At 39.4% G+C, this 21,306-nt stretch overlaps 1 protein-coding gene across 1 annotated transcript; it reads right to left on the bottom strand.

The window, feature by feature from the left end:
* Positions 1-3,969: 3,969 nt before the first annotated feature.
* Positions 3,970-20,750, bottom strand: LOC124166978. The gene is made up of 6 exons (XM_046544728.1): positions 20,608-20,750; positions 17,516-17,608; positions 14,340-14,481; positions 10,179-10,312; positions 8,883-9,035; positions 3,970-5,686 (listed from the first exon to the last, which is right to left on the bottom strand). Exons 1-5 carry the CDS (start codon positions 20,684-20,686, stop codon positions 8,977-8,979), a joined length of 507 nt encoding a protein of 168 aa, XP_046400684.1. The 5' UTR covers positions 20,687-20,750; the 3' UTR covers positions 3,970-5,686; positions 8,883-8,976.
* Positions 20,751-21,306: the final 556 nt, after the last annotated feature.

The following is a 21,306-nucleotide window of genomic DNA, read 5'->3' as shown; positions in this document are numbered from 1 at the left end:
ATGCGCAAGAAAACCGGGAAAGCCGGGGAACTTAAGTGATATGAAATCGTGGATTGTTTTCGAATGGAAGAATTCTAAAAAATAGGTTTTCCGATTTTGAATTTTTAGCATATTTTGAATATACAAATTTAATTATATCGTAATGTAGACATAAAGACCATGATGCGCTGTATTCGAGGGTTAAAAATGGATAAGTAAACATGGAAACTTGTTGGAAAATCCAAGAATGTACGCCACAGTACCTCATCTCATCATGTAGTAAGGTATCCTAAGACTGATGTCGTAATGAGACTGTCTAATCTCGATCTGCATCGCATTGCATCACAATACATCGCAACGGAGCATGAAGATAGGGAGGATGTTGGGGTGCATGGGGTCTGGGAAGGGGAACAGACGCTCAGTACAGCGTACCGCAAGGAACTTTTATGCGACTGAAAAATTAATTCATTCGACGATTTCCGCCGTCGGAAGGCTTCCTAACCCCTCCAACTTCCTCTTCCCCTCCAAACCTCCCATTCACCCACGATTTCCTCCCCACACCTCTCTCCAAACCCCCTTCCCCTATCTTCCCCACCCCCAACATCACCGTACCACATCCCGATGCAGTCCGCTGATTGGTTACCACTCTATGAGGAGATCAATAATGCAATTGGGAGCTTCGGCTGTACCCAATGTGCGGGTTGTGTGTGTGGTCTCATGCTGTGTGGGGGTGAGTGTATATTCCTCCACACCCTCGTGTTGGTTAGACGGCCTAGTGTGTGTGTTGGGATTAAATGGAATCGTTTTAAGGGTGCTGGGAGTTGATGATATGAGTGTCTGGTTTGACCAGCCGGGCGCGCGCGACCCAGAGGTGAGGGCGACGAAGGATTTTGGGGATTTAAGCCTTACTTTCCTCCCCCTTCCTCCTCCCCTCACTTCCCTCCTCCCACCTTCATCACCATGGTAACCCACCGCACGCCGCAAAACCCAGCAAACATTAACCAGTGGACTGTTCAGCCGTTTGAGTCCGTGTTGATTTTTTTGGCGTCGCTTACACCCTCATCATGCCTCCTGTTATTCCGCACTTACAGTGCATCTAAATTTACGTACTTTCCAGCAATGCCACCCTGTGAGCAAGCATAGTATTAAAATTCTAAGATGGCATACTGCATCTCTCACTATCCCAAGCTAGTTCTTCTACCTCCTTGAGGCATTGATCTGTCCAAAGTACTTATCCCTTGGTCTTCCTCATCTACATCTACATACTGCCATTCAAGCTGCATCAATTGGCGTGTGGCGGGGTGTGTAAGGACAATAGCCGTTCATTATCATCTGCATAAGGCGTGTGGCAGTGGGTGTTATGACACCAGTCATTTGCACATAAAAGGAAATGCTCTAACGAAATTACAACTGGCATTTACTAAAGTCTTTATGGTTCACAGGAAAAACGAACTCCCTTAGCTATCAGTTCGGCAAAATATTTATTTATCGTTTCTGTCGGACGTGGAAATATAGTGGGGTTCTCATATGATGTTCTCCGTGTCGATCTTAAAGATATCTATCCTCAATTGCTCAGGAAATCTAAGCCTAGTGCGAGTCCTCTGAGTCTCTAACGGCTCCCTGCGAATTTGTTTAGCATACGTGTAAGGCTTTTTGAAGTTCCGTACCAGTTTTTATGAATCGCGCCTCTTTCCTTTGTATTTTTTAATCCCAAGGAATAAGTGTTCCAGCAAAGGATCCTATATGCTCTCTGCATATTTGAGAGTTATAGCATTTAAGAGATACATAGAGAGAGAGAGAGTAAAATAGTACCTCTCTTTTACTTTTGCTTTTACACGCTTGACGAATCCTAGCTTCCTGGGGTCTTTGCCGCAAATATTTCTAGTATGCGTTCTCCACGATAGTTTAGAAGTTATCGTAACCTCCAGATACTTTATATCATCTATCGCCTTTATGTTGAAACCATCCACAGTGTATGAAAGGGAATAGTTGGACGAACAATGCGGGAAATGTACCGCTGTGAATTTGTGCAGATATAGTTCGAACCCCTACTCTTGGCTCTTCAAATGAGCATTGTTTAAATGCGGTGATAGAATTTCAAAGTCAGAGTGATCACTGATGTCACGAAAGATGGTAGCGTCGTAAGCAATTAAACTTATTTCACTTCTAATTCGAGAGTAAATTTCATTTATATATACCATAAAAATAAGGAGGCTGATTACGCTTCGTTGTGGGACACCTGTTTTCTGTAAAAAAAATACCATATGCTCGCTGCATATTTGAGACAAGTGCGAAATAGCACCTCCCTTTTGTCAATGTCAATTTCCTCAAGGGACTTTTCCATCGGAAGATCAAGATTAAGAGAGTAAAAATTGACGTTCGTCAACATGACGCTCTGATTCATCGATGATTATGATCTTCACGCATTAAACATTTTCTGGTGGATTGAGAAAGCTATCGCCACTATTTTAGAATAAATAATTTTGATATACTTCGAGAACACAAACAGGCATTTGAGTGGTGTTTTACTATGACCTTATTTTTTAAAGCCTTAAGTGTTCGGGCGTGGACCAAATCCTATACCAATCCCTCGGCAAAATATATCCCTTGTTTGATCGTTTATGTCGGACCTGGAAATATGGTGTTTTATTGAATGATGCTCTCCGTGTTTCAAGACATTTTGTCACCTGAGTATAATGAAAACTGTATTGAAACCAGTAGTGAAATGTTATTAAAGTATTTGTGGAAAACTATCTTTAATACGCCCCAACAATTTAATAATTGAGATAATTAAATTGTTGAGTAAAAGTTTAGTGGTCGTTTTCCTGAGAATCTACGAAAGTTTGAAAGGAAGATACGTGTTTATTGGAGACTTAAATTATGAAATAAATCCAAATAAATCGTGTAGAAGTGCTTATTATTAATAATTTGGTTAAATCTAACGCATATGTACCAGTATTATTGATGGACTGTTACAGGGGTGCCTTTTGAGTCCGCGTTGCTTGTTGCTTCATACCGTTTCCTGCCTACTGATTTACCTCGCTAACTTCCTAAATTTATATCTACATATACGTAATACCCCGTAAGCCGTCTAAAAGGCGTGTGGCAGGGGGTGTTAGGACACCAGCCATATACACACAAAAAATGAAGTGCTCTAACGAAGTTGGGACTAGCGTTTAATAAAGTCGTTTATCGTTCGGGGAAAAATCGAATTCCCATATCTATCCGTTCGGAAAAACACCTCTCTTAATTTATGTATGCATACGCTCCATAGAGCGAGGTCACCCTTAAAGATATAGGCGAGAGTTTTCCTGAGAATCTACGAAAGTTGGAAAGGGAGAGACTTTTTGGTTGGAGATTTCAAAGGTGAAACAAATCCAAATAAATCGTGTAGAAGTGCCTGTTATTAATAATTTGGTTAAATATTTTAACTTAAGTTTGACGGTCGATGTTACGTTTGGCTCGCTCAGGGTTCATGTTACAAAGAACATAAATAGTTCGAAATTTAATATCAAGTTTTACGAGAACAATAGAAACGTGTTTCACCCCTCACCCTTTTTGGCCAACTGACCTTTTATCAGCTTACCTTCTTAAAAGTTTCCAGTTTCTCGTGGCCAACTACAACATGAGTCATTATTGGGCCCAATAGTGTCTAACAATGACTTTCGGCGTATGATGAGGTATCTTGATTGGATGGAAATGGTCGTATTATGCAAAAAAAAGTTCAGAAGAAAATGACACCAAACCCGGTGTATTTTTGACATTTATAAGTATGCTACACATGGAAGTAGTTTCCCCGAGAAAAATTAAAAATGGAAGTGGAGTGAGGAATAGGAGTGGGTAGAGGCCGGAGTTCCATAGCTGGAGAGAATTTCTCTGAAGTCTAGTAGAAGTTTCATGTTGCATGACAATAATGCGAAGTTATAGAGTTATCAGGAATTTTCCTAACTATTTTATCTTACTGACTGGAGCATTTTTTGTTTCCATAAACTTTGTCACAATCAAGTTATACCTTATTTACTTAATTATTTCTGTGCTTACTCAAACCCAAGATCGTTTTTGGCTTCGTTAGTAATCTACTACCACTCAATCCAATCTTCTGGAGCCACCAATCTATGCTCCCAGTTTTCTCAGAGCCAGAAGTTTTCTCCAAACTATTATGGTCCGTATTCCAGAAGGTCTCATGTCCTGATGTGATCCTGACTCAAACGGAACTCGGTTACCACATTCATTTTGCGAGAACTCACTTAAGCCCCTAGGATTGATCACACTATATTCCACAGTAGATAACTTTAGTCCCAACTCGAATGGAATCACCAAGTTCCAAGATTCCGCCGTTGACTTACGCATTTCAATCGAAGGGGTGAGATTCAAAGGCGTAGGTACATGTGATTTTTTTCTATACAGAGTTAAGTACATTAGGTAAGGAGTTAGTTAAGAAACTAGGTAAGGAATACAAACGATATAAATTTTATACATAATAGTGCATTTGATTTTCCACTCGATGTAATCACCGTACATAAACTCACTCGTACCCCTTGACTTCCAATTTTTTTGTATATTTCTTCTATCAATTTCTGTGGCTAAGTCTGTTTAGAAAAGTATCACGTGAACCACTTTGGTACTCACCCCCTGAATGGAAATATCTCTCGTAAAATATTTCCAAGGGTAATGTTGTAATACACTAATGCGTATTTTTTGATTAGGAGGAGACCATGGGTGGCAAGAATTTAGGCAAATGTATGATTTGTAAATTTTACCACTGAAAGTTGCCACATTTAAATCGATTTGATTGCAATTGAATTAGTGGTCACGCCTGCGGACAAGCTTTACTACACTTCTTAATAGGATGTTTCCGCCAATGACTTCCTATGAATGTTGCCTTTGTCCTGAACCTCATCGCCTGTTTGAAAACGCTTCCCTCCTAATCACATATTCATTGCGGCGTAGAGATGGAAGTTACACGGCACTAGGTTGGCATTTCCCTGCCGGTGACCGAAAATGCCTCATTGAAATTTCTCAAGCAGTTGGGCTGCATCAGCGCTGAGATGACAGGCGTTGTCATGGATCAGAACCCTTCCAGAAGTCAGCATGGCTCTTCTTTTGTTTTAGATTTTAATGGAAGTACGTTTTCACATTGTTCCTTACTCTAGCCACAGTGAATTTAAAAAATGTATTTTTTCGATATGAAGGTTGAGACATGCCAATGCTAAAGTCATTCGGCGAGTTTTCTGGCTTTCGCTTCGCAGAGCACACTTGAATTGAGCGGGAGAATTAATTGAGCCAGTGAAGGTAATGAGAATGCCACTAACCTTAAACTAACAACTGAAATGACTTGAGCATGTGGTGTGGAGGACTCGCAGTTGCCTTTTCTGCGTAGTACCCACCCCTCACTTGTATGGTGTTTTTGCTGAGCAAACGAAGTTTGGAGAAAATAACAGCCATCGGATATGATACAGAGATTGTTTGGGAAATTTGTAGACAATGGTACTTTCGTAGTCTTTCTGGATTCACAGGAACTATAGTAAGTTCAGTGATTTGATTCTCTGCCGCTATTACTATGTCCAGAAGTTCTTCGCGGGAACTTCTCTCATTACTGCTCTGATGATCAATTTCATGGAGCCAACGATGGATTCCGCCAGCTTCGGCCCCATGCTCCTTTCCAATTCTCTCCAGTTTTCGTTTATGAATCGGTTAATTCCATCTCCTGGAAATATAAAGCATGAATTTTGAAGCATAAATATTTGTTAATTAAATATTTTTTCTATATAAGGCCATTGCTTTTCAATTTAATTTCTGAATATTGTGTTCCTATCCTCCATTTATTTTTTCTGTGCATCTTTTCAAATAGAATGGTAGATAGTGATATGATATATTGTAGTTTGAAATCAACGTAGAACGGTGAATTAAAAAAGTTATTATGAATTCATATAGTAAATTTTCTGGTTAAATATATCTAGAACACAGCTGTCGCAACTAGTGCGAAATCAATTTATTACTTCCAATGTATCATATTTCATGAAATATGAGTTCTTTATGCGCTTTATGGACGTTTTAACGGCGTTGAACATTCAAAATATTAATATTTCTCCTAGAAATAGTGCTAAAATTATGAGAAATTATGAAAAATTATGAAAAATTATGAAAAAGCTACACTCGTCTTTGCGCGCGATTTGGCAACGGAAGTTCAAAACTCCTCAATTCAGTGCAAGGGGTCAATTATTGTGTAAAATTTACGTTTAATACCTTTCCAGAGGAGAATGTTAAAGTTAAATATCCTTTTTAAGGAAGTTAAGCACCCGTACCACGGGGAGAATAGTAAATGACTGGCATCCGAGGTGGAGGAAGGAAGAGAATGGGATATATGTACAGAATGAAAGAGGGTAGACTGTTGTGATTTGAACATATGAATCCAAGATGGGAATGGATGCCGAGGCCGGAGTGATTCTTAAATTAACCATGGTTATAAATTTGAACTAATAGTTTTTAAAACTTTATTAGTAATTAAATTTAAAAATCGGGACTACCCACGGTGATATACTTACGGAGTCAACCGGAATGCACACATTGTGTGAAAAATCCACAGGGAAAAAATCACTCGCGTTGACCAGTATTCGAACCCGGATCCCCCGATTTCCGGTAGAGTGCTTTATCCAGTTAAGCACAGTTCCACAGGGAAGAATGACGCCACGGTAGCTTAACTGAGCGGACGTGTTTCTCGATCGCTGCGAGTAAGCCTAAAGGATGAATTTTTGCCGGCAGGTGAAGCCCCTCCTTGGCGAGTGTTGGGACGATAAAGTCCCCTGTTTTTTTTTCTCTTACGTGTGTGTGTGAATTGAAATCTTGCATAGGTGGAGAGGAAGTTTTCTAGTTGTCTTCCTTAGTTAGCGGTCGCATTGTCCATCTATCTATGGCTCTATTTGCCGTCGCAATGGACCCACGTACAAGGGAACTTGAAGCTGCCGGAGTTGGCATAGCCTGGCAAGAAACTACTTATTCAACTATTGTATACGCTGACGATTTGACTTTATACATTGGGCATCCAAGCCAACTACTCTTGGCTAATGATTTAATTCAATCCTATGCTCCCGGTGGTTTAGAAGTGAATGAAACTAAATCAAAATTGAGAGTTCTAAAGGGTGATATAGCCTCTAGCGTGTGGGAAATAGGCACCCCACCTGTAAAAATTCTAGGATTATGATGGGAATCCGATGTGAAACAGTCTCTTGTGAAAAACTGGGGGAGGTTAGGTGCGCGGTATCGGGGGGTTCGGATCGTTACACCCTCCTCTCCCTCCCTCTCACCACTCGGGTCCGCCTCCTTGATTAGGTAATATTCCTAAAAATTTGGTACCTCGCTCATGTATGGCCTTTGCCAAAAGAAGTGCATGCAAAGATGGTTTGGGACACCAATTCTTTCCTCTGGTATGGTTATTTGAGAAAGGCTCCGAGGCAAAATCTTTACAACCCTCCGACAAGAGACTGTTTGAACTTAACATATATTGCTTTAATAGCAAACATAATTTTCAAACAAAAATTTTAGGGGGGTTGATGAGGCCAGGTGGGGTCTCCTCCACTTCGCGTGGACGGAAGCCAGTTTTCAAAGTATACCGTTTAGGAGATGCTTTACAACCCTCTCTTTCTCAAACAAATCTTTACAACCCTCCGACAAGAGACTGTTTGAACTTAACATATATTGCTTTAATAGCAAACATAATTTTCAAACAGAAAGTTTAGGGGGGTTGATGAGGCCAGGTGGGGTCTCCTCCACTCCGCGTGGACGGAAGCCAGTTTTCAAAGTATACTGTTTAGGAGATGCATTCAGGAATGCCGTAAAATAACAGATTGCCTGCGAACAGGAGAAACATTTTCAGTAAACACTATTTACCGGAGGCTTATCGAGAGGGATAATTACCCTCCCATTTCAATCATTAACCCATGGACGAACTGGGCTGCGTGCCGAGGAGACGCGGGGGCGGCGAGCGCCATGTTCGTCACTATTGCTCGCCTCCTCTCTACGCGCGAGGTGATGTCAAGAATGAGGCTTGCCGATTCTTCTGCTTGCGTCACATGCGGTCGGGTTGACTCCACTCCTCACTACATTCTCGCTGATGGTGGGAGAGTATGGGGACCCATAAGAGAGATTTATCGTACGTGGGATGTATTCGGTGGAGGTGCCATCACGAATGAAAACTTGATCATATTAAAGTTTAAGCTCTTTCCCAACTTTAAGAATGTAATTATTTCTTCATAAATACGACAGTACATTTCTTTGAAATTAAAACATAAGGCAGTAGGGAAGGGATTCCTCTATTTCATTGATAGCATATCGGTGCATGGAGCGCCAGCCGAGGTGCGCCCTATCCTTGCTTCAGTCTTCTGCAAAGCACTGGCGGAGGATGGCGCGGATGCTGTGTCGTCGTCGTCATTGGAGGGAACTGAGCCTGCTTCTGGAAACTTTTAACCACTGGACTCTGATTTGTGTTAGAAGGAAGATATTCATTGTGTGTAGTGGAGAATTGTACTTTTCTGCGTGAAGGTTGAAATAAATATATACTTACCTAACTGGCTAAAGTACTCGACCAGAACTTGGGGGATCCAGGTTCGAATTCTGATGAAGGTGAATGATATTTTTCTCCGTGGATTTTTCGCACAGTTTATAATCAAACATATTCAGTATATTCGTATAACCAACGTGATGAAATTTCAGGAGGAACTATTGGATAATTACTAAAAAATGATCGGTTTGGTGGCGATTGAGAATATAGCTGCCGTACACTGAAATTGTGGCTTGATATTTATGACAAATGCCTAGTTACTAATTCATAAAATATTTTCTCTGTTCAGAATAACTTATTTCGTTTATCATTGTAAAGGGTTGTGAAAATGTAATAATAGACTTACCTAGGAGCTTGTTACCGTTGAGTAGGTTTTCGAATTGAAAATTCACGTTTTTGACGCTGTATTCTAATTTGTTTGTCGTAGGAGCGTAGTATAATTAGTCATCCGACTTCTTCACAGTATCACAGGTAAACTCATACTGTACGTCAATGCCAACTGTAAAGAAAATTTATAGGTTATATTTTTGAAACTTTTGAGATTGAATCACACGCTTCAATATGTACTGTAAAGATAAATGTTTTGCTTTTGTTAAAACCGAACAATGAATTTTATTATAAAGGCCGTCTTACACGGGGCACGGAATTGCGCGCGTTAGAGCTGCATTTATTTCGAAAATGGCGTGGAATTGCGCGAATGCATGAACGAAATTAGGACTGGAGCTATGTTGCTGTCTCGCATGTGTTCTAGCAATTCACCGCTTTACACGACGCAATTTCGATTGCGCCTTCGCACGTACGTAATATTGTGCAATTCCGTGTACCTTGTAAAACGGCCTTTAAAAATCACGGAGATAGCTTCAGTGTTTTAAGAGGAAATATCAATATCGATAAACCATTGGCCGAGAAATGAACAATTTGTGAACAAAAACAAATGAAAAATGACTGTCCCGATCTTGTCTCCACTATAACTTTTAAAGTTCCATGCAGACCCACTCGAACGCATTCGCTCCTCCATGTGCCCATTCCAAGATTTTCACTAACGAAACGTTCCATCCTCTCCCGCCTCTCTTAGCTCATAAATTCCCTTCCAGATCACATTGACCCGTTCTCCTTTCCAAACCACTCCTTTACAAACCGCGCTCTTTCCTGCCTTAATAGAAACTCTTAATGTCAATAAGTTTACTTTCAATGTATTGCTATTTATTTTATTTTATTAAGTTTGATTGTGTTTGTACTTTTTAATTTTTTTATTCTGTGCCACTATAAAATGGCAAACTATGCTGTATGTGGACAATTTGATAAATAAATAAATAAATAAATAAAAGAGTGGAATTTACTAAAATTATGATTTTTTCATGGGAATAAAGTTATAAAAGTTACACGGCGCGCGACACCATAAATCCCGATATTTAAATAAATATTCGAGTATTATCTATTAAAGTCCTTTATGGTTCGGGGGAAAACGGATTCCTATATCAATCCGTTTGGCATAACATCTCTCTTAATTTATCGCTTCTATCGGACCGGGACCTTAATATTCCGTACGACCGTAGTTTAATCGTGTGGCATTCACTTCGCATGCTCTATTTCAGTGTTTCACCCAGCATAATGGATACAAGGTATATTAGTGGGTACTTACATATGGTCAAATTGAAGTCACCTTTTCCGGTAATGGGTAGACTAAGAATTTTTCCGCTTGATTCGTAATTGCCAATCATCTGCATCACGGGAAGGTAGATATTCCAATTGAAGTTGAGGGGTTCATGCTTGATCCTGAAGAAAGATTAGGAGCAGGTTGATGAGAGTGAGTTCATATACTCTGTAGTGTAACGAACCCTAATTTGTCTATCTCATAATTAAACCACTGTTTAATGTTTGCTGTTGATGATAACAGCTTTGAAAGCCTCATTGCCAAAGCTGAACTTATTCAATTAATTTTTATCATTATCATCGCCTTTCTGGCCCGTGAGATATATCCATTACAGAACAGAAAAATTAATTTATAGGGTTCAAGAAGTGTTAATATAAATAAAACAGGAGAAATACATTTATACCGATGTAAATATATGTACACTACGGCGGATCTGAAAAATTGATTTTTTCAAAATCATCTGGCCCAATGAAAATAGTTGTGGGACTGATAAAAAATAAGACCTGTAAAATGTGAGACCTCTAGGTGAACCCCTGACCCTCACTCAAATGCAATTTAGGGGGGATGTCAAATTTAAAAAAATAACATTTAATGGTCATTCCCTAAGGACTTTGACGAGTTACTGTTCTTTTAGAGCAAACTTTTCGTGCATTTTGACGTATCTGCTACCGTTTAGCCACAAAATTCCAAATTTGAGTCCAAGTCCGCGAAGAAAATATTCCAACGCCCACGCAGCGTTGCGGACACAAGAGCGGCAGGCCGCTCCTGTCCCCTGCCCGCTCGCTTCTCCCCCTCCCACGCCTTGAATACAGCAAAACTCATCCGGGTGTGCTGCTAGGATAGCGTTCATCTTTCATAATATAAACAGGAAGAATGTAGAAGGTAAAAAAGGATGCGTAGTGAGACGACCTTTCCCTTATTTGGTGTATCGTCGGCCTCAAACAAATCGATGTTACCAACTTTTAGAGAAGTGATGAAATATGTTTAGATACAATAACTGAGGCAAGGAGCCTACGGTCTATGAGGAGCCCTATCAATTGGCTATAAAAGTGTGTGAACTATAGTGACGCGCTTCTCTTTCATAATATCTTTGACTAAAAGAATTTAGCGGTACCACAGAAAGTAATAAAAAGAAACGATTGTTTGTTAATAAAAGAGTCCGTTTCCCTACTTTAATCACTCAATGTAAGTCCATTCTCCGTAGCATTAAATTGAATGCACTCAAAGAAAGAAGCCTTTCAGTGTACCTGTTGCAGTGCCCAGAGATAGCATACTAATAGTCATTTGTAGCAATATTCATTAATTTTACTTTCTGGTGATTATTATCTATCACTATTATATCTATTATCCAGATATAAAAGTGAATGATGGTATATCGCAACTAGACGCTTGCAGCGTCGTCGTACTCTCCGCTGCCAGCGGCCGGAACTAGAGACGACTGCACGCTCGAAAAAACGATGTAAAATTCGGGGTTGCAAGTTGGTGCAAGATTATACTTTAGATACACAATGTAGAAGCTTCGTTAAACGATGTGGTTTAAGTCACTTGGAGGAAGTAGGCGGAAGTATCTACTTTTTCCTACGTTTATGTAAAAAATTGGCTGAAAACAGGCTCCGCGATTTTGCTAAGGTTTATGGCGAAACAAAATCGTTAAAAAAAAACCCTCAAAATGGAAGAAAAAAAGTTTTAATTAAGATGATATAACAGTGTTTTCAATAAAAGTATTCATGAAACCACTGCATGAGGATAAAGTTGGTTATTTTCAGAAAAATTTTCGCTAAATTTGTTGTGAAGGAACAGGAAAAAAATAATCTGGAAAGTTATGCACAATTTATTTGAAAATATGTATCCGAAGTTTCAACTTCCTAGCTTAAAAAAATCGTTTTTGAGGTTTTGGCCAGCTTTTTTCGATTCTAGCCCACTGTGCTACGTTTCGAGTTCTGACTCGTCAGCCATTCTCAAGGCGCTCTTCGAATATTTTACCCACGCCACTGTTTTTTCGGGCACGGAACTGTTTTTATCACTTTTTCGGGCTATGTTGGTACAGGTAAAGTTTTTGGTCCGTTTTTGAACGTTTATTTATTTAATCTAGTCCAAATACAGCAATTACAGAGGAGTTACAATAACTGGAGAAACACTTAAATAATATTAAGCAAGTAACCAATAATGAGCAAAAAATAGTCAACAGTATTTACAAATAAATAACAAAGAATAGTAAATTTCATCGGATGGTGAGAAGAATAGGGAGACAATTACGATAGAGGTTGTGCAAGATGGATGAGGAATGAAAAAAGCATCAAAATTTGGAACACATTAGGCATAGGATTTAATGGAAGGAGGAAGTCTGAATAGAAAAGAACGTTTAGAGACAGAAAGGCGGGGGGGGGGGGGGGGGGGGGGGGGGGAAACAATGAATTAAGTCACTCGACCTCGTCGTGCGCGGTAATAAAGAGTGAAGGTCGGATGACCTGTATTGCCCGCAGCTTTACGAAATGTCAAGTACAAGCTACTACTACAAGTCTATCATTGTGGCACTTGGAGTAACTGAGGTAGACGTTAGAGTGAATGCACAAAATTCAGACAGTCAGACACGCTACAAACTCAAAATACAGATTAGGATTGTCGTTTGTTCAGGTTTATCTGTAATCCCAGAAGCCAGATTGTCTTGTCATGGTTTTTAGAAATCTTACAAAATTTTTATCTCTCGGAAAATGTCACTGTTACCTGAGGGAAATATCAGATTGACTCGAATTTTCTGTGGTGTCAAATGCTCGAAAAAATCTGGAAAAAGTGTCCCTTTCCCCGCAAGTTACATAGTCAAATTGTTTTTGCGTGCCGCATTATGCATTCCTGCTGTTGCTTAAAGTAAAATGTGTTCCATATTGTCACGTCATAATCTTTTTGGTTATAGCCTGTAAATAACGTGTCTTCAACGGTAATTGGCAAAGTCAAAGTTTTTTCGCGTAGTTGCTTCTTCATTATTCATTCTATAAAAAGTACTAGAGTGTTTTGTTATTAATTTATGGAACCTGGAATTTTGTTTCAATTTCCTTTTTCTCCCGTCGACGATTACTCAGAATGAAGTTAGTTCCTTCAGTTTTTTAATAATGTGATCTTTTTTGATCTTGTAATGCCAATCCCATTAATTAGCAAACCGTGAATGTGATATAAACTTGCACCCAAGTGCAACCGTTACATAATAGAAATGTAATTAATGGGGGTTGATGTTATTTTCACTGTTTTAAGGTTTTTTATATTTATGTTATCGTTTTTATGCCTCCTTGTTGAGGTTTAATCACTTAAGTGTAATCATCCAAAACTCATATCACTCATTCTATTACTATTAATGACATGAAATGAACTATTTTCTCTGGAAAGCTAAAACAAGTCCGGAAAATGAAGGAATCTCGGAGAATTTTCAAATTCGCGGCTGCTTGACTACTTCTGTTGGATGATTTTAAAATTTCAAAGCTTTGAAATTTGAACAGGGCGAAGAAAAATTGCCGCGAAATTTTTTCCATGGATAGCTGATACCAATAGAAACCAAAATCAATGATAATTTAAAGGTCGAAAAAGCACCACTTTTAATCCTTTGCGGTCGAACGTCGAGGCTGGCTCTACAAGCCTAGTGCTACGAGCACTAGGCTTGTCGTAGCATCAGGTCTAACTTCGTGTTGACGGCAAATCAAGTAATCTCTTGAAGCATTGCCCTTGTATAAATCGCTTCACCTTGATGTCGAGCTCAACTCGAAGTAAGACCCGATGCTACGGCAAGCCAAATGCTTGTAGCACTAAACTTGTTGAGCCAGCCTCGATGTTGGACCGCAAAGGGTCAACTATAGAAACTTTGAGCCGAGCGCTCCTATTGGCCGCGATTTTGCCCTGTTGTCTGATGCTCTGGAGAAGTGATGTCTGCGAATGCCTTACACGTCGGGAATCGCTATGTATCCAAGGCATCCGGCAATAGGGCAGACTCGCGGCCAGTTGGTGCGCCTGACTAAAAGTTTTTTTATTTTAAAAATGGTGCGTTTTGACCTAAACGTCATTGGCAATTCTGGTTCCAACTGGCAACACCTATCTAGGGTCTGAATTAAGTGACACAATTATCCTCCACCCTTTGCAACCTCGGGAGTTGCTGAACCCGCTCACCTTATTAACGTGGCTTTGGTGTTTGACAAACCGTGGAGGTTAACGTCACTGAGAACGAAGCGCACTCCAATGTCTTTTCCCTCGAGGTCGATTTTCTCCACGAAGTACGAATCCATTGGGGGAATACCGTAAGAGGGAACTCCTGCGAAATTAAATGAGTCTTTTGTAATTTCATTATTATAAATGTATGAGAAAGCACCAGGACTGATAATCCTCGGTGAAAAAATTGGCATGCCGCCGAAGCCATAGAAAACACTGAGAAGAAAATTCTATTCACTAAGGAAAACATAATCTACATCCACATAATTACCTGCGACACACCTCTTGGTTGTTTATCAAGGGCTGATAAATCACCAACGTGCAAGATGATTCACATATGCACTTCACATGGTCATAAAGTATTACTCATATTAACAAAATATACGTGCAAATACATGATGAGGCAACACTTATTAACTGTTAGCAATTCCTACAGCAAATCCATGCAAGATTAGAACAATGAAAAAAATAAAAACATGCAATCAATCGACTCAGCAAATTACGCGATTATTTCTATTTATCAAGGCACCGTTGCTATCTCTGATAATGACTAGTTATAAGCTCAAAATAAATTCCAAGGAAACCAAAGTATTTATCTGCGGTTGGCATGGAAGAGTTCCCCTTTTTAACTGACCGAATTGAAACTAGAAATTAAGAAGGAGAAATAAAATTGAGGATGTGAAGGAGTTCTGCTACTTTGGTAGCCGAGTGACTAACGATGGACGAAGCAACAATGACAAAATACTTTGGCTAGTATAGCATTTTTAACAGCATTTTTATAAACAACCACGTTTTATTAAAAAGCAGAAAATAATGGCCTACGAAACCTTAAATTATTGAAATTTTCAAATATGATTGATGAGGAAGTTTAAATAAGAGAGTTTAGAAGAGTATGTCAGATATCAAAAACGAAAAAGGTGGTGCGCATGTAAGATAGTAAATTTCATACTTTTCGGTCAAAACATATCAAACTTGTCTCTTAGTGCAAGCGATTATATTAAAACGCCTTCTTGCGCACGGACACAGCTAGGATTTAAGGCTAGGCTACCAAACTAAGGGGGTTTAGTCGTAACTAATACTGGGAGCCCGAGGGGTATAAAATACCCACTAGGGTAAACGGGAAGTGCGGGGGACCTCCTCCAGATAAATTTTAAGATATATGGTTCCAAGGGGTGAGTTTCACGGCTTTCTGAGGGATATTTTACATTACACTATTCAATAAATAATATTTATCCAATTACGTAAAATGGATTTAACTTAAAAACTTCTCTGAGCTCTGGGGGAGGGGGGTTATCCCTCAAATCCCCCCTCGCCGCGTCACTGTTCTTGCGGTCAAAAATGAAGAATGCAGCATTCGAAGCGAGAGGCCACAGACCGAACTGAAGGAATCATTGTCACCAGCTGCCCGTGGAGATAGTATGCTTTTTGACTTTGACCCGCCCTTTCGTGCAAGTGCTCCACGTCTGGAAAATAAAATCGCCCATAAACGGTTCAATGTCGACCTCTTCCTCTCTTGATATTACGAAGAACTCGAGCAATATTGGCCATCGATGAATTCAATACCGAGTTATAATTAGAATTTTTTTTGAAATGTTATAAAACCTTTTTTTTAACAGCCATTCAGTGTGATATATTTGTAGAATGTTCATGTAGCCAGAGCGAGTGCAGTCTCCCTAATTGTATCACTTTTACAAAAAAAAGTATGGCATAAAATTTCTTTTCCATTCTTAGGTACTTTGGGTACTTTTTAACAATGAAAAATATTTAAGCGCTCGCGCGTCCATGATAAAATTTTTTACTTCCTTGATTGAGTTAAGATAGCTATAGCAATTATTGTTATTCATGGAGCCTCTTTTTTATTGATTTCGTCAATAAATACTTAACGCCAAATTTCGGGAAAAAATGACATTTCGTGTTGTTTGAACGTTTCGTGTTATTTAAGCAATTATTATGTGGGGAAAAAATGAACTTGTTATTTATATCTGTAACGAGTCAAACGCTTCGAATGAAACTCCTTTGGGTTGGAAAGGGCTTACGTTGTGATAAAGAATTTAGTATTTCCCCGGCGAACTAAATAAATAAAATCTTCTCAGGTTTTCTCTCAGACCAGCTTTTCTGCTGCCGGCGTTTCTATGGCTAACTCCACCATCGTCCCAAGAAAAGAGAACGCCCTGAGGACATTGGCGGAGTTCGCCATTGAACCATCGGCAGCAGAACATCAAAACCAGGCCTGGTGGAAAACCATAGAAAAATTCATATTACTTACGTTGCCATTTTAGTTAATTCATATGAAATTTGCGTAGTTTCATATTTTTAAACTGCCTAAATCGAAAGGTTATTACTCCTGAAGTACGTATTCCACGCTTTTAGATTTTTAAATTAGGATATCTATTTTTCGCGATTAAATGAATAGTGAAAAATTTCAAGCGCGCGAAAACGCGACGGCTAAGTATGAATGCTGGGAAAAGAACGTGTGACGCCATTCTCGTTCCGGCTGCCACCGTGTGAGGCCATCTTAGTGCAAGGCTATGAGCGCCGATACGATGCAGGCTGCTAGTAGGTAGCAGAGCATCCTAATAGCAGGTAGCGCTTGGCTTAAATAAGGATTACTAATACCTTATCAAACGAATGAAACTTTCCGACCATAGGCAGTTTTAATAGGTGATTGTTAAGAGATATTTCCCTGAGCTCTGTTCCTCATGCATACATCGGTACTCACAGACGATGTAAAACTCCTATCTACTCGTATATAATCTAGGTCCCTGTGACGTCACGTGGAGTGGCATCGCATGGGTGCCAATCTGGTCTTTTTCAAATGAGGTCAAAATTGACCATTAACATTCGTCTAAACTGGGATTTCTAAAGCCAAATAATTTGTATATTATGAACACACCAATGGTGGGTAACGGATCGCAATCAATGCATTTCGTTTTCTTTGATGAAGGAAACTAATCTATTGATAAAAATATATGCTTGCCGTTGAACACTCTGTTAGTATATGTATTGATAAAATACTTACGGCTTTATACGTTAATTTAATTTCGCGTTCTAAGTTATAAAGATAAGATATTTATAAATATTTGCCCTTATCTGAATTTTGAAATAAACGATATCTGGTATGTTGAAGTGAATACTACCGTTTTTAAGCTTTGGTATGGCAAAGTTGCCACTGGCAGCTGCACACTCATCCAGATTGGGGTCGTTTTTCGGACATGGCTTGAGGATGCTGGCTGCAAGAGGAAAGAAAAATGTTGGAATTAGAATAATGTATTAGATGCTTCCCTTCATCTAAGATGTATGGATTTAGTTCATACTTATTCAATGCAGATAATTAAATGATGCTGGCGTACAAATGCTCCAATGAATAGGGGAATTTGTGAAATCTCCTTTGGTTATTCGTCGAGTTAGGTGCTTGTAGGTCATCGTTTCGATGGCTGCTTCTGACATGGTACAATTACTATGCCCTGTTGATGATGGCAGAGGCAGCTTTTGAAAAGTCGGCCTAAAAAAATTAGTGGAAAATCCCAGAAGATTTCACCAGTAAAATACGCCGGGGAGAACAAGGTCTTATAAATAGGGGCATATTTGCACGGAATTAGGTCTTGTGATATTTTTTAAAGATTTATTTGCATTTTTTTCCTCAAATTATGAAGAAAAACAAATTGTGCACCACTATACGGATGAACATATTTACTACCGTCTGGTGTACTTTTTTTCCTTGCATTATCAGTATCCCCGAAACAATTTATTTGCTATTCCTCTTGAACCGTAAACTTTTCCTGTGCATAAGGCAAACTTTAACAGAACCTGGGGCACGTTTATGCTTCTCTATTATCTGTGTTTGGTAAATGAAGTAGGCACGAAGCAGTGCATATAATTTGTGAACAGCGAAAATTAGTTTTCATAAGGCTTAGCTTATAGTGATCAAACTCTAATATAGGCCCTAAAAATAGTGTCATTGTCTACGGAAGATATGTTTTTCGGTAAATGTTTCGCAAAATGACATTGAATGCTGTAATTCAGTTCAATTTAAAACGTAATAAGATTTTTATTTCCAATTATGATTGGAGTTTTCAAATTTTAGCATATATGCGTGAAGAAATTTCAAATTTTATAAACTGCAGAAGGATACAATGGCTACAATTTTTAAACTTACTCCCTTATTATTTCTATCGTCAACCAGTATGAGTGAATCAATGAAGAACGAAAAAAATGAGATAAATGGACTAAGTAAGTAATGAAAAAATGCTAAAAATTAGAGAGATAACCTTTAGAGAAAATGAGACATCCGTTGGCCGCATTATGAGGCATTGTGGCCTGAGGAAAAAGAAGTAAAACGAAGTACAGGTGGAAGGGGAGAAGTGCAAGGGATGGCCCCGAATGAGTTACCAAGGGCATGTGATTAAAGATATGGAAGAGAAGAAATACTTTTGCAAGAATAGTCTATCAGATCGGAGAACATAATGGAGAGCTGTGTCAAACCATTCTTAAGGTAATGACTCACGATGATGATCGCTCGCTCTTGCTATTGGTTTATTAGCCAAATCAGACACTACTATCAACTAGTTATTGGAGAAAATGTCAGCATGAATGATGGCGCTGAATAATGCTGCATATACCAAGTTTCAACCGGTTCAAATCCGCATTCTCCTTTTTCTTAATGGTCCAAGGATGTTTCCGCTCGCATGCGTTGTTATTTTGAGAAATGGTTCCTAATTTAATTCACGGTGTCCGGCGATATCTGGTGGAAATGTTTTATATCCATGAGAATAAAATAAAATGGTAAACTTCCACAAAATTGTGTGGAAGTTGTTGCCTCTCTAATAGTCTACATGCTATAGTGTTTTTTGTAAACTTCCACAAAATTGTGTGGAAGTTTACCATTTTATTTTATTCTCATGGTTCCTAATTCCCCTTCGGACTAGGCGATTCGAGTATCTACTCGTAACTGCCGTAATATCCACTTTTTTATATATTCGCCGTCCAACAGCGCTCGACCTTGAACTTCGTTTTCACTCTACGGCAAGCTGTTTGACATTGGGACAACTTCCAAGACTGATCGCTCAGTTTCAAGTGCATTAGCTTATGAGCTGATGATTGGTTTTAATACCGCGTTTGGCATGTGAAATCGTAACTGCGCGTTCAAAATGCTCAATCAAGAGATCTAAAAGAGGAAACTTATCTAATAGACCGTCGAAGCCTGACAATAAAGGATTCATTTTTCAATTTATCCATCCAATCCCTTCAACTGAATTACGTTGATCAATTGGATCAATGTGATAGTTTCAAGGCGATTGTGATCACTGTTGACTAGTGGGTGAAATTTTGGGCGCTGGCTGAATGGTCTTGGGTCTGAATCTGGCCGAAACTTAGACCATCCCCATTATAAAGCCTTAAAGGCGCGAGTTGAACCTTAAAAAAGTAAATGCTCGACGCCCTGAATGTATTTTTCATACGCCTAGGGTGTAGGTTGTCGCTAGGTCTACCCTCACTTATCGTAACCAACCGATCAAAACCGTAGCGTAGGGTAGTCGCACGCAGTAGCTTGAGGTTAACGTTAGCGGAGGTTCTCCCAATTGTACCTACCTGAATGATGAAAATTATAGGGAGGAAAAATATTTATGATGATTTGTATTTCTAACCAGGATCTGCCAAACCTGCAGGCAATAGTCTGACCATTTAGCTAGTATCTATTTATCGTTTTCTGCTGCAGATTTTCTGTCTGAATTCATCACAAATCAACAGGAGAAGATGAATGCTTCTGTGCTTAGAGTAATTAGATCAAATTTATAAGGTCCTGTTTCGTGTCTAAGCCTTGGAAAACGAATGATCCCCCTTGGAATTTTTGAATAGTAAAAATCATTGCTCAATCCGACTTATTTGCAGTGATTAGATACAAATACCTGAGGTTATTTTTCGCACTATTGCATTAGCTATTGAGCAAGTTAAATTTCTTATTTAAACTTAATTCTTATTTGAGTGAATAAAATATTGTGGAAAACCATACCCACTGTTTGTATCTTTATTGTGATGAATTTCCGCAAAGTTAACTCGTGACAAAACGATCTGGTTTATCGGAATGATCGAACAGTTATGACGCACAAATCAGACGCTTGATAAGTCCATTCCTGCTTCCCCACTGTAAATAACGGCAAACTCTTGTAATATCACACGGACTGAAACACTTTTTGAGGCAGGGTTCGGCAAAGGGAACCCACAGGTCACTTACGTAGTGGTTTTGCGGCGTCCATAGAGTTGGCGCAGATGCAGAATAGCACCGCTATAGTCAACGCAGTCTTCGCAGCCATGGTGTGTATCTCTCCGTTCGTTGAAGTCTCTGGAGGAATCGGTCCTCCGCACCAGTTTCACTCCGCTGCGACTTCTATCTTGCATTCCGACTACGGATCGCTATCCATTCGCTAATAAGATCCACCCTCCATCCCTCCTCCAATAACCCCCTCCACGCCAATATCCGACCAACACGCATACTCGCGGGAGTCTCCCTAAAAAAAGAGGAAACGTCATCCGCCAAACGATTTCCCCCAGCACCAACCGCGTCATTTTTTTTTCTCGTCGCCGAGTCGTGTTCAGATTTCTGGTTCGGTATGTTTTAAAACTTATCAAGGGATTCACCCGTGCTGTAGACTTGTTTCAATGTTTAAACCCGGGAATGGGTGTTTGCACATGTTACTTAAGATAAGCAATAGGGTGGTTTAGTATTATTTTTTATTGCCTAAATTTTAAGATTGTTACTCCTGGAGTACGTATTTCACGCTTTTAGATTTTTTATTGACGATTACTATTTTTCGCGATTAAATGAAAAGTGAAAATTTTCAAGCGCGCGAAAACGCGACGGCTAAGTATGAATGCTGGGAAAAGCCCGTGTGACACAATTCTGGTTCCCGCTGTCGCCGTGTGAGGTGACCTT

This window comes from Ischnura elegans, chromosome 10 (assembly GCF_921293095.1).
Source record: "Ischnura elegans chromosome 10, ioIscEleg1.1, whole genome shotgun sequence".
In the NCBI taxonomy this organism is placed as follows: Eukaryota; Metazoa; Arthropoda; class Insecta; order Odonata; family Coenagrionidae; genus Ischnura; species Ischnura elegans.
This window is presented reverse-complemented; position numbering and strand designations above follow the sequence as displayed.

Excerpts from the sequence above, each read along its gene's own strand:
- LOC124166978 (XM_046544728.1), bottom strand. The coding sequence starts at position 20,686 with ATGGCTGCGAAGACTGCGTTGACTATAGCGGTGCTATTCTGCATCTGC. Across the intron at positions 17,609-20,607 it reads GGACGCCGCAAAACCACTAC|CCAGCATCCTCAAGCCATGT; the intron begins GTAAGTGACCTG and ends TTCCTCTTGCAG. Across the intron at positions 14,482-17,515 it reads CATACCAAAGCTTAAAAACG|GAGTTCCCTCTTACGGTATT; the intron begins GTAGTATTCACT and ends TTAATTTCGCAG.